The 18,164-nt window shown below is 37.8% G+C and overlaps 1 protein-coding gene across 5 annotated transcripts in view; it reads right to left on the reverse strand.

Annotated features, from left to right (window-relative positions):
• Nucleotides 1-13,949, reverse strand: part of LOC116732205 (serine/threonine-protein phosphatase 2B catalytic subunit alpha isoform) — a 95,902-nt gene extending 81,953 nt beyond the window's left edge. For 2 of the 5 annotated variants that reach the window (XM_032582240.1, XM_032582238.1), the window contains exon 1: nucleotides 13,629-13,946. In XM_032582240.1, the coding sequence (XP_032438131.1) occupies nucleotides 13,629-13,689 (61 nt within the window). In that variant the 5' untranslated portion in view covers nucleotides 13,690-13,946. Of the gene's footprint in view, nucleotides 1-13,628 lie in introns of all 5 variants that reach the window. The other 3 variants (XR_004341736.1, XM_032582237.1, XM_032582239.1) reach the window with 3 other exon arrangements.
• Between the last annotated feature and the right edge of the window lie 4,215 nt (nucleotides 13,950-18,164).

The following is an 18,164-nucleotide window of genomic DNA, read 5'->3' on the forward strand; positions in this document are numbered from 1 at the left end:
GCAGAAAGTGGTTAAAGGAGTCCCGAGTTTATCCTCAGGGTTCATTAAAAATGTGAAATATACCTCAAGAAAAAAAATGCAGATTGGTCTGTTACTGAAAAGGAATCCCATTCTTCTGACTACATCACTGTATTGTGGTTTATATTAACAACTGTCCTTCACAAAATTACAACACTCCTTTTTGTTGTAGAGATAAATCTAAATTTTAACTAGAGGTGCACTTAATGCAGTTTTCTGGTGGATCACTGATCTTTAAGAAGCCTGACCCACCGATTCCAATTATTTTAAATAATTGATGCTAGCTGCACATAGGCTCGTCACAATAAACAACAAATCAATTAATCGCATGATAAATTAAAACAAAATCCATAATTTCCATTTGCATAATTTATCGTTTTTCTATTAAACTGGATGATAAAAGTTTTCTCTGAAGAACAATTTTCTTTACAGAGACTTCATGATTCATTTTATTTGTTGTTTCTGTTTTTGTTTATTTATTTTGGATGTTGTAAATGTGTTCCAGCCCCAGTGTTAAAATGTTCATTAGAATTTAAAGTTCATTGATCTTTGGGAATGTGTTATTGCATTATTATGCCATTACCGTTATATTAATTGAAAATGGTCTGAAAACAACAATATTATCATTTATTGCAATAACTTCTGGGATAATTTATCACCTAGTAAATTTTGTTATCGCGACATGACGATTACAAATGTGCGCAAAGGGTTTTTGGCATGATGCAAAAAAAAAAAACTGGCATGATGCAAAAAAAAAAAATGCCTCCATTGCAGTTTTGCAATAAAGACTGTAAAGAATGTGACCAAAAATGTTTAGAAAAAAAAAAAAAAAATGAACTACTGCCTTGTTGTACTTAAATGCCTTCAAGCCACTCAGACACAACTGGAGTCTTAAATCCTACAAGTAAATATTAAGCAGTCGAGCCATTTTATTTTTACACTAAACATAAATAAAAACTAATGCTAACAAAATCCCTGAAGTTAACTCAGTCATTTTTTCAGTTTTCTGCTCCCTCCTGTGACATCACTTCCCAGAAACCTATGAATACAGGAAGTTGAGCAGCAATTTCTCCTTTTGTACCTGGAACACAGATAAGTGAGGTAAATTCACAAGCAACAACAAATGACAGTTTTAAACAATAAAATGTTTGCAGGCAGAATGAAAATAAAACAAGAATGTTAACTGAAAAATTTCACTCATTTGGGTGAGTTTAGTCCTCCAAGCATTTGGCATGCTGAGGTGAGTGATTCTCTATCAGTGCTGATGGGTTGTAGCGTAAACATTTCTGGATTAGTTATTTCCACAGTACAAAAAAATAATGTTATATATGGCGTATCTAAGTTGTAACGCTCATGTCATTGAATTTGTCCAGAAAAATACATGTTTGATGAAGACGTGACTCTTGCAATCTAAACCTCAAACCCACTTTGTTACAGTGAGTTGTTTTTTTTAATTACTGCATTTCTATTAAATTAATTTAGTTCTGTAATTTCAATTTGTGCAATTTTATGGTTGATGGAAACGCAGATACAGCCAGGTGCTGAAATTTCACAATACACTTCCAATGTCTCCATCCATCTTCTTCCGCTTATCCGAGGTCGGGTCGCGGGGGTAGCAGCTTCAGAAGGGAGGCCCAGACTTCCCTCTCCCCGGCCACTTCTTCTAGCTCTTCCGGGGGAATCCCGAGGCGTTCCCAGGCCAGCCGAGAGACATAGTCCCTCCAGCGTGTCCTGGGTCTTCCCCGGGGCCTCCTCCCGGTGGGACGTGCCCGGAACACCTCACCAGGGAAGCGTCCAGGAGGCATCCTGACCAGATGCCCGAGCCACCTCAACTGGCTCCTCTCGATGTGAAGGAGCAGCGGCTCTACTCTGAGTCCCTCCCGGATGACTGAGCTTCTCACCCTATCTCTAAGGGAGAGCCCAGCCACCCTACGGAGAAAACCCATTTCGGCCGCTTGTATCCGTGATCTCGTTCTTTCGGTCATGACCCAAAGCTCATGACCATAGATGAGGGTGGGAACGTAGATCGACCGGTAAATCGAGAGCTTCGCGAAGCTCACTTCCAATGTTCCAATCTTATTTTATCTAAAACTATTCAACGATACCCATGAAACAATACAAACTTGTTTTAGTATCAGGCGACAGTGGTTGATTTTCAGACCTTTGCAGAGGTAGATAAGATCGGTATCGGCTCCCGAAATGCAGGAAATTGGGGTCAGCTGAACGATTGGTGCGGTCCTAATTTTAATATTTGTAATTCGATATTTGAGCGAACAAGAAGCAAACAAGAATAAATTATTGTGGTGGCTTTCTGCAGGGAGAGAAACTGTAGCAGAGGGGCTACTTTCCGGGAATTACTTTCATCTCTGGGGAGATGTGGGATATTAAATCATATCTGGGAAGATGCCAGTCAGCTGCAGGCTGAGAAAGGAAACAGCTGATGATTCACATCATTTCAGGTCAGACCCAGTTCTGGAAAGTTGTTTCTGACCTGCTTCACTCACACCAAGTCTTCTCTGAAACAACCAAAAGCCACCAGTAAGTGGTGTTGCTTATTAGAGCAATTTTACCAATAATTTGCCAATACATTCCTTCTTCTGAGAAGCTTTTCTGTCCAGTTGCTGAGATAAACCAACCCAAAATGAGTGGGGGGTTGGAAGAGAAGCAGCCAAAGCTTATAGTTAAATTTAAAAAATGTGTTTTAGAAAGCCTGGGAAACTATCCGTTAAATACCACATTAAAAGATTACACAAAGCTGGTCAAAACAGCTTTAAAACAGCTTTCTTAAGAATTTAAATGTGTTAAAAGACAACATATGAGCTAAAAGGGAGTGGGAGGGAAGAAAAGAAACACTAAGAGGCTCAAACTGCTGAGAGTAATGCACATTATAGTGCAGAACGGCAAACCAATTCAGCTTTGCATTGCCTTTAAGTCAGTTGCTGAGTTATTGCAGAAAACAACAGGAAAGTACAAGACATTTGATATGATTCACTTCCCCGGTATTAAGTCAAACATAGTGAATCCGTCACTGGATTTTAAATACTATAGCTCGTCGGCTGCCAGAAACAACTTTGGGGAGGGTTTGCATGTCTGAATGCACGTTGTTGATGCTGCCATCTTGGCTGTTCATGCTCCTAAGCAATGTGCCAAAGCCAAACTCCCGCCAAAACAAACCGACAGTGGAAAGCAAAGCGATGCCCTGAAGACAACTGGGACTTCTCTGTGAGATCCAGTTAGAGGCACCGACTGGCTTTATCAAACAGGCGCAGAAGAGGAAAAAAGAAATAAATAATGAGTGTGCCACGTTGAATGAGATGAGAAAATCAGGCGTTAATGTGTGGGATTTGCTCCAGTGCGGTGATTTAAAAGATGATTTGCTCCCGTTTCTGTCCATTTCTGGTCAAGGTTTCACTTTAATGTCCAGAAGTTGGATTTTGTAAACAGAAATCAAGATGCGGATCCCCGCATCCTGCACATTCAGAGGCCGTGAGAGCAGACAGTTACCGACAGATACCATACATTGTTCTGCTGCAAAGCCATCTTTTCCTGTGCAGTGGCTTTTCTCAGTCTACTAATTCACCATTTATACGCAGCCCACAAACAGGCTTACTCATTTTGCCCATATTTAAATACAAATACCCGCCCGGCACGATGCAGAAGTGTGTCTGTGTTTGCATCTGGTACACAGCGGAACGCAGGGGCCTGTCCCAATCCACAGAGTCAATTCTGAGGTCTAAAACGGGGGAATGTCCCTTTTACGTCTAAATGTGTGGCAGGATGTATGAACCTGTGGAGTTAAATAAATGTCAGCCTACAGTTAATATCCAAACTAATGTGACGATGCTCCAATTTAATGTGGAAAGACACATGATGCATATGAGAAGTTAGTTTTTACATAGGTTTACATAAACTACACTTTAGAAATTGGTCAAAAAATTAGGGCTGCATTAACTAATGATTAATAATTGGATTTAAAAGCTGGTCCATTCTGCAGATTTTTCATTTTACCACTTACGCCAATTTATACAATGTTAAGAGATGCAAATAAACAAATAATTCAGTTAATTTTTTAAAGAAAAAAAACACATATTATTGCCTAAAATGCAATAACGTAACATTTATTTAGTGAACGCTTCATGATTCATCTCAAAAGATGCATTTGTAGCTAAATAAATACTTTCTGCTTAACTTATCAATACGGTGTAGGACTAACCTGCTCAATATTTTTTGGTTTAACCAATTAATCACTGGATAGCAAAACGTGCTCAATAGGAGATTTTCTCATATTTATTACAGAATTTGAATGAGGTGGAGCTTAAATGATGCCACTTGAGTAAAACATATTTACAGACAAAGGTCTTTTTTATATCTTAAATGCAAAATGTAGAATTTTTTTGTACAGCTTTAGCATAATGACTTCTCTGACTAAGTTGTTCTCGACACAAACCGCTTGTTTTAATCTGTATACTTCAGTTAACGATTAATCGATTACTAAATTAGTTGATGATTATTTCCATAATCGATTCGTCGCTATTAATTGGATACATTCGTCTCACAAATCTTCCTTAAAATAAGCAACTGATTAAAAAAAACAGTTTTCCAGTATCTGATTTCCCCAGACGTCGGCTTTCTCATTCGCTTTGAAGTGACCCATGTGCACACATGCGTGCCCGAATGTTTGTGTGAACACGATTGCACTAATGTAAACACAAACTGCAGTGCATTTGCAGCTCGCTCTCCCTCTCTTTCTCTCCTGGTGGGAACCAAAGGCCCTGCTCCATAAGCCGAACTAGCAACCCTTCCTGCTCCCGGTTCACGGTGTCATCCTCTCCTCCCCCTCTCTTTGCAAACTGGCTGCCCAACACGCGGTTAAATGCGCAGCAGACACTGTATCGATTAATTTGGGTGACCCACTCTAAAGAGCTATCTAATGACACACAACTGCCACTTCTGCTCCAAATGGCTTTTGTTCCCAACTGTGTGCTCCTGTCTGCCATCTGAACTGGGGAGTAGTGAGGGTTTGTTTGTACACAGGATGATTTTCATGAAATATGAGAGCAGGGCATTATGATCTCCTCAGTCATAGTTGGCCACTGTGGGTACAAGCAATCATGAGTGTAATTTCTCTGTTTTGTCCAACGCAAACAAAGAAAATAAGCTCCATGTGGTACTCATAACAATTCTTAATGAACAGACAATAGTAGAAAGTAACATTGAAAACTTGCCTCCATCGCCACATTGCATAAGCAATAAAAAATACAGCTTTATTGTGTAATAAGGGAGGTAAATCAACAGTATGATCTTCAAGGCTTGAATATGCCGCTAACCGCGCTTACTTAGATTAGCAATGATCAAAAAATACCAGCGTAGGTAAACAGTTTCACTCCCCCGTTTCCTTTCATCAACACCCAACATCCATTTGTTCACATGAATTAGCAAAAGCAGCAGCTAATGCATGGAGTCAGATTACAACCCCAGAGCAGAGCTGCCTTTATCCCCCTATATGGATCTTAATCTGTCCAAATCCACTGCTTTCTCTGTGCCCCAAATCCACAACAGAGTCTAATTCTCTTTAATCTAATGAGCAGTAAAGGTGCACTTATTGCGGATCAAAATACCACAGAGCGTTCTATCTCAGAAGAACAACTTAACGGAGGTAGCAGCTCAGGTCTGAACACCTGCACTGTCATGCAATCAAGAACCAAGAGTAAGTGGGAGCAGCAGAGACACTGCATGCGTGTTCTGTGAAAGGTACAAAGTGTGTTTTTTGTATTCACTACTGTCATTTCAACAACTTAAATATAACAACTTTCAGCTGTCTACAACTTCTGTCATTTACAACTTTTATACTTGTATTTAACTCTTTTTTTTTTTTTTTTTTTTACAATTATTCCCCTAAAAATAATGGGGGAAACTTCAAATCATCCTAACATCTTATTTGAAAGCTAAATGCTTCCGGTTTCTTTAAACACTTAAATATTGTTTACTTTTTTTTTTTTAATATTACAATTTTAATTGGTATTCTATATGCTAATGTTGCCATTTTAACATATTTTAACAATGATAAACATTAGCTAATGTTTATTATTGTAAATTAAAATCTTTACATGCTAATGTTAGCTAAAATTTAGGTAACATGCTAAGATAAGGTTTGGCTACTGATGACACACACACTGATGTAAGCAGAGCAACAAGTGTTAGCTAAACTTAGCTAACATGTTTATATTAGCTATGAATCAATCCTATTAGCATATTTGCTCATTTTAGTCATTGTTAGCCAAAATGTTTACATGCATTGGCCTGTCATGAAGACAGGTAAGTTTGGGCAAATTTGATTAAAGCTAATATATAAGCCATAATATACATAACAGTTAATGTAAGATACCGTGAGTTAACAGGCTAATTTCAGCATATTAGCTCATTTCAGCAATTTTAACTGGCATACGTTAACTAAGGCTGGCATTTTGGGTAAAGCCAATGCATAGACCGCCTTTAGCACAGTCGCTAGAGTAAATTTATCTGACTTAACATGCTAATTTTCAAATATTAGCAAATGATTACTCTGTTTAGCTAACAAACTTTAGCCAAAGTTGACATTTTGGACAATCCTGTTATACAGGCTGCAATGAAAACAGAAGCTAATGTTAGGTAATCTGAGATAACATAAAAATGTTAGTATATTTGCTTATTATTGCTCATGTGATCTTAGCAGTCTAGCTGAAGCTAACTAGAGCTATGCTTATATTAGCATATTATCAGAAGAGCTCCTACATTCATCCTGTGGTACTCACACAGAGTAAATACACATTTTTCTATTTTTATTTCACTCCTCACTTTTTGTTATTAAGAACTGTACAAGAAGATGGCTGTCAACAGAAGAAACACCTTCATAAATACAACACTGGACATTCTTCACTTGACTATTACAAGTAAATTAGAAGCTGCATTGTATACTGAAGAAGTTTCTATAGCAGAGTATGACAGCACAATTAATAACACTTATCTTGCAGGTTTTCTCCCTTGTGCAAACAATTAACCTTGACCGGGAACGTTATCGACAACCAGCCACTAAAACGTCTGCTTTGTTGCAGCAAATCAATTGTGTAACCAGTCAGTGTCAGATTAAATATGCTCCCTTTTAAAACACAGGAGAGGCAACGGTTACTTTAGCCATTCAATGGAAAAATATAAATAAAAAATCTGGCTACATAAAACAGCAAAGTGTTTTTGCATAGTAACCAAACAGATATTTGTCCACTGAAATATTCTAAATAAGACATAACCAACCATGAATCATATACTTAACCAAGCTTAATATTTCACTTGGCAGGAAAAACAACAATCTCACACAACAAGTTGACAAACGGAGCTAAAGCTGCCTCAGTCCCACAGAGGTGCAAACAAGCATCATTACTGCTTCCTTCAAATTAAATCAGTTTGAGTTAACATCTTTCCAATAACATCCAGTGTAACTGAAATAGTGGGTGTACTGTAGGTAATTTCTCAAAATGAGAGCTAGAAAACAAAAATTCACATTAAGAGCAGACTGTGGCACTGTGGAAAAGGCGCTAACTCAGCTTTACTATTAGCTGGTCCAGAGGAAAGAAACAGTTAGCTCGGCGCTGGAGGCGGATCCACAACCAATTCAAATGTTCTGAGAGTCGTGCTTAGAACTCCAAAATTAATGTTTATCTTCTTGATTTAAAACCAAAGCAATAAAAACACAAAAGTTTGCGTTAATAACACTGAATTTCATCTTTTCATTGTTTGTTTTAATAACAGCAGTGATGTCATCAGTGTAGATCAGTTGCTGTTTTCAGCTGAATCTATCAAAAATTATTAGCATTATTAGCCAGTGTTTATGAACACTTTTGAAATATTGTGTGAAGCCCATTTTTGCAGGACTGTCTGCAGTGCAGAAATACTGATCTAGATTCTAAATAGCATCCATAAAATAGCATTTATAAATGAAGCTGGTAATACTAGGGCGTCCGTTTCCAGTAGAGCTGCAGGACATATGAAAAACATGCAATTTCAGTATTATTGTGGGATAATGTGATCACAAAGTAGGCTGCAATTAACCTACATTTTCCTCATTCGTCTTTTTTTAAATCACAATGCTCCAACCATTCCTCTTAACCTTTTCATCTTTCTTACTGAAATCCGAACAAGGCTGTAAAGAGCCATCCAATTGACCAAATACAATATTGACATTTTGGGCATCGAAAATATAATCAAATATAATCACCTACAAGCAAAATTCAAAAATATAAGTCTTTCTGCAATGTAATCCACAACAGCAACAAAAATCAGATTACATCATTGGGAAGATCCTCTTTTTAGTAAAACGACACCAAATAGAGGAAACATCGAATGATAATTTCTAGGTTTTAGTGGTTTAGATTTACTTTTAGGTCCTTTTTCCAAATTTATATTTCAGATTTTTTGTTTACTTGCCTGTGAATGAAGGCTCAGATGCATAATGATCTATCTTGATACCAATTTTAAGCAGTGAGATTTACTCTTTAATATACGAGCTACAGATAAATCTGATTTGATGACTCAAACATGTTTATATAAACTTATTTTCATCTGATAATTCTCTTACTTTTTCAACAGTAAAATGATGTAGATAGGAACTCTTACATGTCACACAGTTTAACCTACATCAGCTGGTAAACATGAGATTCTTAGCATGAAAAAAAAAGACATTTCTCCAGGAAATGCAGCTAGAATAGCGTCAACCCAAACTGTTTAAGCCTGGGTTGTTTAAATTGAATTTCGTACTTCTTGCGGTTGTTTTCGCATCATTAAAGTTTTCTTTTTGCTACTTTCAGGGATTTTTAAAAACTAATTATTAAAGTCTAGGTTTATGAGAACTTAGCCGCCTGAGCACCTAGCTCTGCAGATTTATGTAAATGTTTTTGTCTGGGTGTTTTAAACTGCTAGAAAAAAATAAAACTAATTACAACTGAACATAAGGAGGAACTACAAGTACAGTATTGTTCCTGAAAACAAAAGATGGTTTAACGTCCTGATTTGTTCACATTTATGGAGGGAAATCTAAATTCCTCATCAAAACAATCAACACAGAACTAAAGGTAACTACTATGAATTCCCGTTTTAAAATCACTGTGCCGCAAAGTGTGTGTGGAAGCTTTTGAGTAAATATTTCTCAGTGTCAGATGACCTTCAGGAAAACTCTTTCATTTCTGCACACCGCTGCGTTCAGATCTGATAAGAACCAAAAAAAAAAACGCTGCTGTTGGCATACAAACAAGAGGCAGGTGTGCAGGTGAGGAAGAGGTCCGACGATACGAGGCGTTGCTTAGCGTCCAGTGCTATAAATGACTCGGGCCGTCCAGCTGGGATCGCGCCGCTGTCATCAAGCACAGCCTCTCCTGCCCACGCGGGTCTGAGCGCAGGGGCCCTTCTCTCCGAAAAGTCAAATGTCAGATGTCATCCATCCCCCGCTCTCAGAAGGAAAAGCACCCAGCGCTGCGTCAGGAGAAGCCAAAGGAGGCGGGAGGCCCCGCGTCTCAGCACGGCGATGGAAAAACATCATTACTATGCTTATTCTGCTTTGGAGCGCTGCTGCTGTCATGGCAACCAAATTACTAACTACATTCCCAAGCAAAAGTATTCATACCCTGTGGACTTTTTTTTTTACAGGTTACAACCACAAACTTCTAAGTTAGAGCGTAGTTTTGAAGTGGAAGGAAAATGCATGGCCTGCATTTGTATTCAGCAGCGTGCAGAACCAGTTTCTGCTGGAATTACAGCGTTTTCTATACCAGATTTCCACATCTAGATGCTGAAACTCCTTCACACTGTTCTGTGCAAAATAGCTCAGTTGGATGGAGAGAATCTGGACATCAATTTCAAAGTCATACATCCTGGCTGGATCGATCTAACACTTATACACGCTTTGTTCTAAGTCAGGGGTGTCCAAAGTGTGGCCCGAGGGCCAAATGTGGCCTTTGGACTGATTTTGTGCGGCTCACAAATACAGTTCAAAAATGACACAAGTGTGAATCATTACGAACATAATTTTCTTATAATCGAAAATGTCACAGACCGTGTTTGTCTTTTTATAACCAAGGTTTATTAATGAGCAGAATGACGTCTATCCAGAGACTTTTAATGAAAAGTCTATTTTACTGCACCGATATCAACATTTATTCAATTTATTAAACTTGGCTAAGTATAGAAAGCGTTTTAAAAGAAAGCGTCCCTTCGTTTACAATGCTTTTAAAAGGAAGAATTTTGCCAACGTGCAAAATCCTTTTCACATTTTGGATCTACAACATCCCTTTCCTACAAAAAGGGATTTGTTTTTGGCTTGTGAATACTTATAGTGCAATGACCAAGTCATTGTTGTCCTGCTGGAAGATGAGCCTTCACCCCACTATGGAGTCTCTAGCTCCCTCTACGTTTCCTCAGCTTCTGAAACTCAGCATCCCAAGTATAATTTGAGGATATATGAACTTTACAAGATATTATAAGACATGTTTTGTGAAAAGATGCACAAAATGGTGGATTTTTGGCAAATAATTTGAAGTCACGATCCACAGAAAAATCCATGAGAACTGAACTGCAAATAGATGGGGGTTCGCTGTATTAGCAGTGTAATACCCTGCAGACATTGCACCGTAAACAGTCCTTTTCAATATTTATATCCCACACACTCATCTTATGATGATGACACATTTGAAAATATGCAGGAAATATGAAGAGGTAAAACTAAAGCGAATTCAGTCCAGCAAATGCTTGCACTTTGAGCTAAATCTACATTTACGATAAAATCCTCTGCCACTTTCCAAATGCTAAATCCACTGTAATTCACGGACCTTCATTCAGTTCCTGTTGTTTCTGTTCTAGTCGGTGACCAGGCAAGAACTGGATTCATTTATCAATCGGCGCTGGAAATAGCTCTACAGTACAGCTAACACATTTAGCAACACATTAACAATGATGATGACTAGAACTTTTGGGAAAATAATAGGGATTATCACAGGTCAAGACTAATCCCCATCCAGCAGCTACTTAATCAGGTAAGCCTTAAAAGCTGGAGTAATGGTCCACCACTGAGCCAGATTTCTACACATAGTTCATTAAGGTGAAAAGCTTCCCAACTGACATTTCCTCCTATATTTATTTCTGTAGCGTTTAAAAACATGAAGAATCCTCCCCGCCCCTGCGCGGACCCCGCCAACGTGGCCTGCCGAGGCTGATTAAAGAGGATGGAGTAATTACTCTGCAGCACTGGCTTTCAGGAGCGTTATGATAATGCCTTCTGAAAACAGGTGGCTGCGGCGCGCTCGTGATAAGCTGGACCGACGCCTCGCAGCGTCGCAAAACAGGCAGCTGAAAACAAATTACCTCACACCTGTAGCCTGCAGCCACGTTCATGCTTTGTATGTACACAGCAGCCAGCGTCCTGTGTTGTCACAACACTGATGCATTACCAAAAAAAAAAAACCAACAACCCAAAAAAAACATTGCACTTCTGGAAACTCAGAAGATGGGTTTACTTCCAGGAGCTCTGGCCGACGCCTTTTGGATCCGGGCTCTCATGTCGACTGACAACCCGCTGCTAATGTCTAATCAATACCTGATTAAGATAATTGCGGAGCTTTACTAAGCATTGCAGCATTGTAAAGTCAAGGGAGTCGGACTGTGCATCACAACCAGACACAGAAATGAATTTTTTGGGGATTTCAATTGTGTTTTAAAATAAGAAAATAAACACTTTACTGCCTAAAATCCAATAACATAGCCTTCCTTTAGTGTATGCTAAAATAACTAGCTCAGCCCTTTCTGCTTGACTTAACATCAACTGACAATATTTTGGATTAAACGATTAATAATTGGATAACAAAAGTTGCTTAATAAGAGATTATTTTCCTTTTTTCACAGAATTTGGGGGGTGTTTAGGGTAGAACATAATTACAGACAAGAGCTTTCATCTTAAATACATAATCTATATTTTTTTTTAGTGCATTTTTGGCTTAATTGCTGATTTGAGTATGTTCTTGTTTTAGCAAATGGCCTCTTTTTGGCTCTCTATAGTCCAGTTAACAACTAATAGATCAGTTGACAATTATTTCAGTAACCGATTAATCACGATTAATCATTTCGGTCCTACAACAAACAGGACTTCTTATGGCTAAGACCTGTGATATTTCATTCCTGCCTGTGTCTACCTGGTGAAAAAAGGGTATCTCCAGGGCATGATGCTGCCACCACTATGTTTTTCTCTCCGCTTCCTAACTATGCAGCACCTTGAGTTAAGATTACTGCGTGCAAATAATCAGTAAAACACACTGACTTTGTGTTTTTAATGATATCAGGTCAAACCGTGGAAAAGTTCAAGTAGGCATGAATGCTTTCACAAAGCACTGTAGCTAACGTGACCAGTCCCAGTTTCCCAGTGAAACCATTTCATCTCTTTATAGCCGAATCTTGTCAAATCCATTTTTCATTAGCCTTCACGTTGCTGGAGACTGTACGGGTATGATCTCTTAAAAAATTCATAACAAAAGCACCCAAGACATTCTGTGGATCTCTCAACACTCACTCCACCCACCAACCCACCCTCCACTTTCCACCAGAAATATGGCCAGAACAGAGCCGCTCGCTGCTTACTCCAACCACTAAAACTTCAAGATTGCCACTAATTTCCCCTTCCCGATCAGCTATTGGCTCAAATCATTTCAATCGATGAAGCTCAGCCCAAATAAGAAAAATATCTCCCTCATTTTCCCAATGTGGTCCCTGCACATGCCTGTTGTGGTGTACAGAGCAAAAACTGGAGTACTGATCCGCAGCTAGAGCTGGATCAAACAAACACACACAGATTCTGTCATCCTACTTTGCTCTAGTCATTCAGTGACGCATTAATAGCTCTTATCTGTGTGCATGAATTGTCTCAAAGTTAAAAGTCTGCAGCCTTTAAGTGAAACGACGCTGGGCGAGCTGGGTAGGTAGAGTCGAACTGATTATTATCTTTATTGCATTCTTATGGTAGACTGCAAAGGTGGAATGTCAGACCTGTAAACACAGAAAGAGGCAGGAAGAGCCACCCCATGTGGCATGAACAGTGAAAGCAACCCCCACAACCAAACATACATCGAGCAAGCAGGATTGTGCAATTGTTAAAACGGGAGAGATAAAGCTTTGTTTGATGGTGCATGCACAATAAAGACAGGGGGGGGGGGAGAGATCGCTTTTGGTGCTGATTGCAATGCCTGATCTGCATGCATACTGTGCACCAAATGCATATATACATATAAATCCAGACCATCAGCCTGTAGGCTGCGCAGTCACATGGAAACGCTTCGTGTAATTTGAGGGTATTCTTATTTTTATAATAGATAAACATGTATGTGTGAGATTCTTGCAGGCTGAAGTTCTCCTCACTTCCTAGTTTACAGCTGCTGTCACAGCTCGGCTAACACCCTTCTTCCTCCATAAGCCAGCGAACAATTTTTCGACTACATTTTTTTTTTTTTTTTTTGCCGCTGCGACGAAATTCTTCCAGACACGCAGAGACCGTAACACATAAAAAAAAAATAATAAAAAAATAAAATAAAATAAATCCCACTTACATTTCACCACCCTGTCCGTCGTAGATAACTTGGGCTCATCATTCGGCTTGTTTTCGGACATTTCCAGTGTGATATGAATTTAAAGATGTGTAATATGAAAGGAGACTGAAAACGGGTCCCTGCGTTGCTCTTGCCGAACAACTCTTCGAGTGTGTCCGAGGAAAAGAGACCGCAGTGATCTCACCCGGGTTCCTCTGAGCGGCCAAAAATACTTGCAACGGGGGGTTACAGTTTCACTGCAGGAGCTGGAGGAGCTGTTAGGAGCTGCTCTGTCTGATTTACTGTTACTCTGAGCCAAGTTGCCTGGCTCAGCGCAGTGTGCACTCTAACGTGCTGACGCCTCAAGTCCCGCCCCCAGAGGCTTCCTATTGGTGGAGAGCCACTGTTGTCTTTCACGCTCACTTTTATCGAAAGATTTTTTTCTCCCTCTCTCGTTCTTTTATCCTTCCAACTGCTGCGAATAACCCGCAATAAACTTCAACACCAACAAAGCAAAGGAGTGTCGTTTATCTCTGAATGTTGTTATCGAGAGAGCATTCTCGTCGTTTTGAGTTCATTTGTGAAATAAGAGTTTGACTTTAATGTCGACTCTCTAAATAACAGTCAGTTGGAAGGAGTTATACAATACAGCTAATAATATTGAATAAATAAACGATTTTGGTAGCTATTACCAGAGCTACTACAACTTCTTAATAATAATAATAACTGTTGTTATTGGCAACATTGTGTGTACATATATATAGTATTTAATTTATAGTAGTAGTTTGTAGTAATTCATGGTATATATTATATGGTAGCCTATATAATTTTGAAAATAATTTATTTTTATTTATGTACATTTATTTTTATTTTTTATGAAGCCAAACTGAATCAGAATTTATATAAGACATATACTAAAGGTAATATATTTACCACTGCTACTGATTGTAATACAATAGTTTTCCTCAATCTCTTTGGTGCATTTCTTTGATAAGAATTAAAACTCTGATTTCAACCTTTAAATCATTGAGCCATTCTGGATAATCATAGTAGCAGTTTCTCATTCTTGCCAACAAATTGCAAATCCATTTTGACATGCATCAGTTGCTACTATGCAGTTCTCTACCATCTTATATCATTTTCAGTCATGCCATTCAAAATGAACCGTACTTCTGATTTCTGAATAGTCATTTCCTATAAAGCTAATGTTCTTCATTTCAATTCTTGAGTCATGACAGGCAAATATGTTGAACTACATGTCAAAATGTCATTTTTATGCATTTCTTTATCATTATATCATGAGGTAAATGAGTACAAGACCCTGAATTTGTGTGTCTCACATTGTTACAGCATGTGATGTTTGCAATGCTAATTTGTTTACAATGTTGTGAAAAAGTAAAGTACAAACATATTGTACATTGGTACTGAATGGGTACATACAACATAAATTGCATACTGTAATTTTTTCCAGGTCAAATACGCTCGCCAGCTGTGGGTTCACGGGATTTCGCTCGATGTGACATCACTGGTTTCAACTAATGTTTCACACACTCGTCCTCACCGGTGAAAGCCGAGGTTCACCTGACAGTAATTGTTTAATTAGGGAAACATTTTCAAGAAAGACTGACGAAGAAACGCAAAAAACTGACACATTTTGACAACCAGCGGAATATTTTTGTTTGTTACGACTCGCGCAATGAACTGAAGACTGTTAGTTGACTATTCAGCATTCAGAAGAGTAGTTCATTTCCACTTTTCAATGAAAATTATATAAAGCAGTAGATAGTTACATGGTAGCAATTGATTCATGTCCAAAAGGATTTGCAATCTGTTGGAAGGAATTAGAAATGGCTACTATGATCAGAACAAATTACTAAATGTTGTGGAGGTTGAACTAAAAGTTATGGGAATCTTAATTGATCAGTGAAATGCACCAAAGCAATGTAGAAAAATATAACTATGGATTTCAAGTGATTGTGGAAGTAATGTTTAGAAATGTCTCGAGCATCTTCAGGTCGTGTTACCAAGATCAAACATTTTTGCTTTCGAAGACATTGTGAGAGTGAACTGTCATAATGAGAACGTGAATTTCACTATCTTGTTCATAAACAATGATTTCAGGACTTTCCTGATACCAACACTTTCATTGAAATAAATACTTGCTTTTGAGGAATGAACGATTCATTTTGAGCAAGTGACTCACATTGGAGGTTCTTAACTAGGTTTTGCAGTTTGTACTAGTTGTTTTGAGAAAATGCACTAGCTGTTGTGCAAATGTTGAGAGAAATGCACTAACACAAATAATTAAAAAACATTACTATCATTATTATACTTAGCATTACCTCTTTACTACTTTTACATTTGAAATATTCTGAAAATTAATTTATTCCATTTAACTTTTTGCATGTTTGTTAATGAATTCAGGAAAATATTCAACAAAATTTCAAAATTTAAACAAGGAAATAAATAAATTATAAATGGATGAATATCAAACTACTACTACTACTAATACTAACATTAATACTATAGCAACAACAACAACAATAATAATAATAATAATAATAATAATAAATCCAATTATTTCTAATGTTTTAAGAGTCAAATTCAAACTTTTAAAATTGTACACAAAATAAATTGTTATGATGGGATTAAATGGTTGATTAAACAAAATTAGATTTCACAGAAGACGTCAGAAAGTTAAACACCAGAAACAATATTGTAGTAATTTTGGACGTTTTATTTGTTCTCTCTAGCACCACCTTGAGGACAGATCAGTTCTGGTCACAGTACCTTGTTTTGCAGACATTCTCTTTTGAATTGATGCTACATACCAGAACATGATAAAAAGGAAAAGTTATGTTGTTCTTTTACGGTCTTCCAATTAGTTAGAATAGTGCCACAGATTAGTTACAAGTTACTTAGTTAGTAGTTATCAGTTAACTATCCACCCAACCTTCGGTTCAGGAGGAAATGGGACCGTGTTCTCCTGGATCTTTTAAAGAAAACACTTCTTTTCCCACAAGAACATAAAATACAAACTTAAGAAGTATTCCCAAATTTAACAACAAAAGAAACAGGCTGGGAATAGTCATAAAAATACTCATAATGTTATTGTGGTTGTAGTGATGTAGTTCAATTATTTACTACAGCTATTTTGATGATCTAATGAAAACTCCCGATGCAACACGGTCTGTGGTCTGATCGGTCATATAAGAAAAAAAAGATTTTTAATACAGAAATGTTCTATAGACTCCTTATGGTAAAGCAATTATTGACGACCTTCTTTTTGCAGTCAAAAAAAGATGATCACAGACTGATATAATCATAACAAGGAAAGCCGTGTAGAAGGAGGAAGTTTTCTACATTGCTTACATGCAAACAGATCAAATTTATTTATAGAAATAAATAATCAAATCAGTCCAAACTCACTATAGTCATCTATCAGGAAGCTCAAGCTTCTCTCTGGTTTTAGATAAAACAGAGGGAAACTTTATGGAGATTTTAATTCCCAGCAGGACTTTGCACCTGCCCACACTGCTAAAACTGTGAATACATGACCATTTAATGACCATGATGTCACTGTGCATGATGTAATTCATGCAAAAGAAGTGTTGACTGCACATACTGTACAGATAAGATATCTTTATTCTTGTTATCAACCACATGCGGTGCAGGTTGGTTCAGGTGAATTACATTCCAAATAAAATTACTGCATCCACACAAAAAACAAAGATAAAAACTGAATTTGAAAAACACAAAAATATTTACGTATTTTAGTATCACGTGGTAACAAGTAATGCACATCTTGTGTCATTTCTTCCAGTTAAAACATTATTTTTTAAAACAAGTGCTGTGAGTTTTAACTTTTCCCTTCCTGAGGGGAGGAGCTGAAACAGAGCGCTACGGTTTTTTAAAAAATATTCAGGGATTTTCTGACACAACAAGAACTCTTCCGGGGCGGGAGAGGGCAGCCGATTAGTTTCTCTGCAGACCTGATAAGCCTCTGGAGGGTTTTCCTCTGTGAGGCTGAGCAGCCGCTGAACTATGTACACATTACATTAGGTCAATATGCTCTCAATGGAGCAGCGGTAGAAAGTTGAGAGCAACTTTAGTGTAAAACATTCGTGAGAATCCTCTGGAAATAAAGCCTCTGCTTCATGTTCTTCCTCAGCTGCTTGGTATTTGCCCCCCAGATAAGCTCATCATCATGCAGCACATGAGTTGTCAACAGGCTGACATTTCTGTAATAATATCCTGCATTAGCTGCTTGTAAAAGTGATACCTTGTTGCCACGGGTATGCTTTATAGCAACTGTCTGAAATTAAAAAAGTTAGAGCAAAAATCCTTCCAACCCTCCCCCCAAAAAATAAACAAAACTCTACAAAACAAATTGGGACTAGCGTAACAGAACTACTCAAAAACATGTTGCCACCATGTGTTGTTACATATAAAAATTTTATAATGTGATTTTATGTATCTATTTTAATCAATACAAACCCACAAAACAGCTTTGTCAGTTTTCATGGTTCCATGAACAGAATTATGATTCAAAATGCC

The sequence above is a fragment of the Xiphophorus hellerii genome, chromosome 14 (assembly GCF_003331165.1).
Source record: "Xiphophorus hellerii strain 12219 chromosome 14, Xiphophorus_hellerii-4.1, whole genome shotgun sequence".
In the NCBI taxonomy this organism is placed as follows: domain Eukaryota; kingdom Metazoa; phylum Chordata; class Actinopteri; order Cyprinodontiformes; family Poeciliidae; genus Xiphophorus; species Xiphophorus hellerii.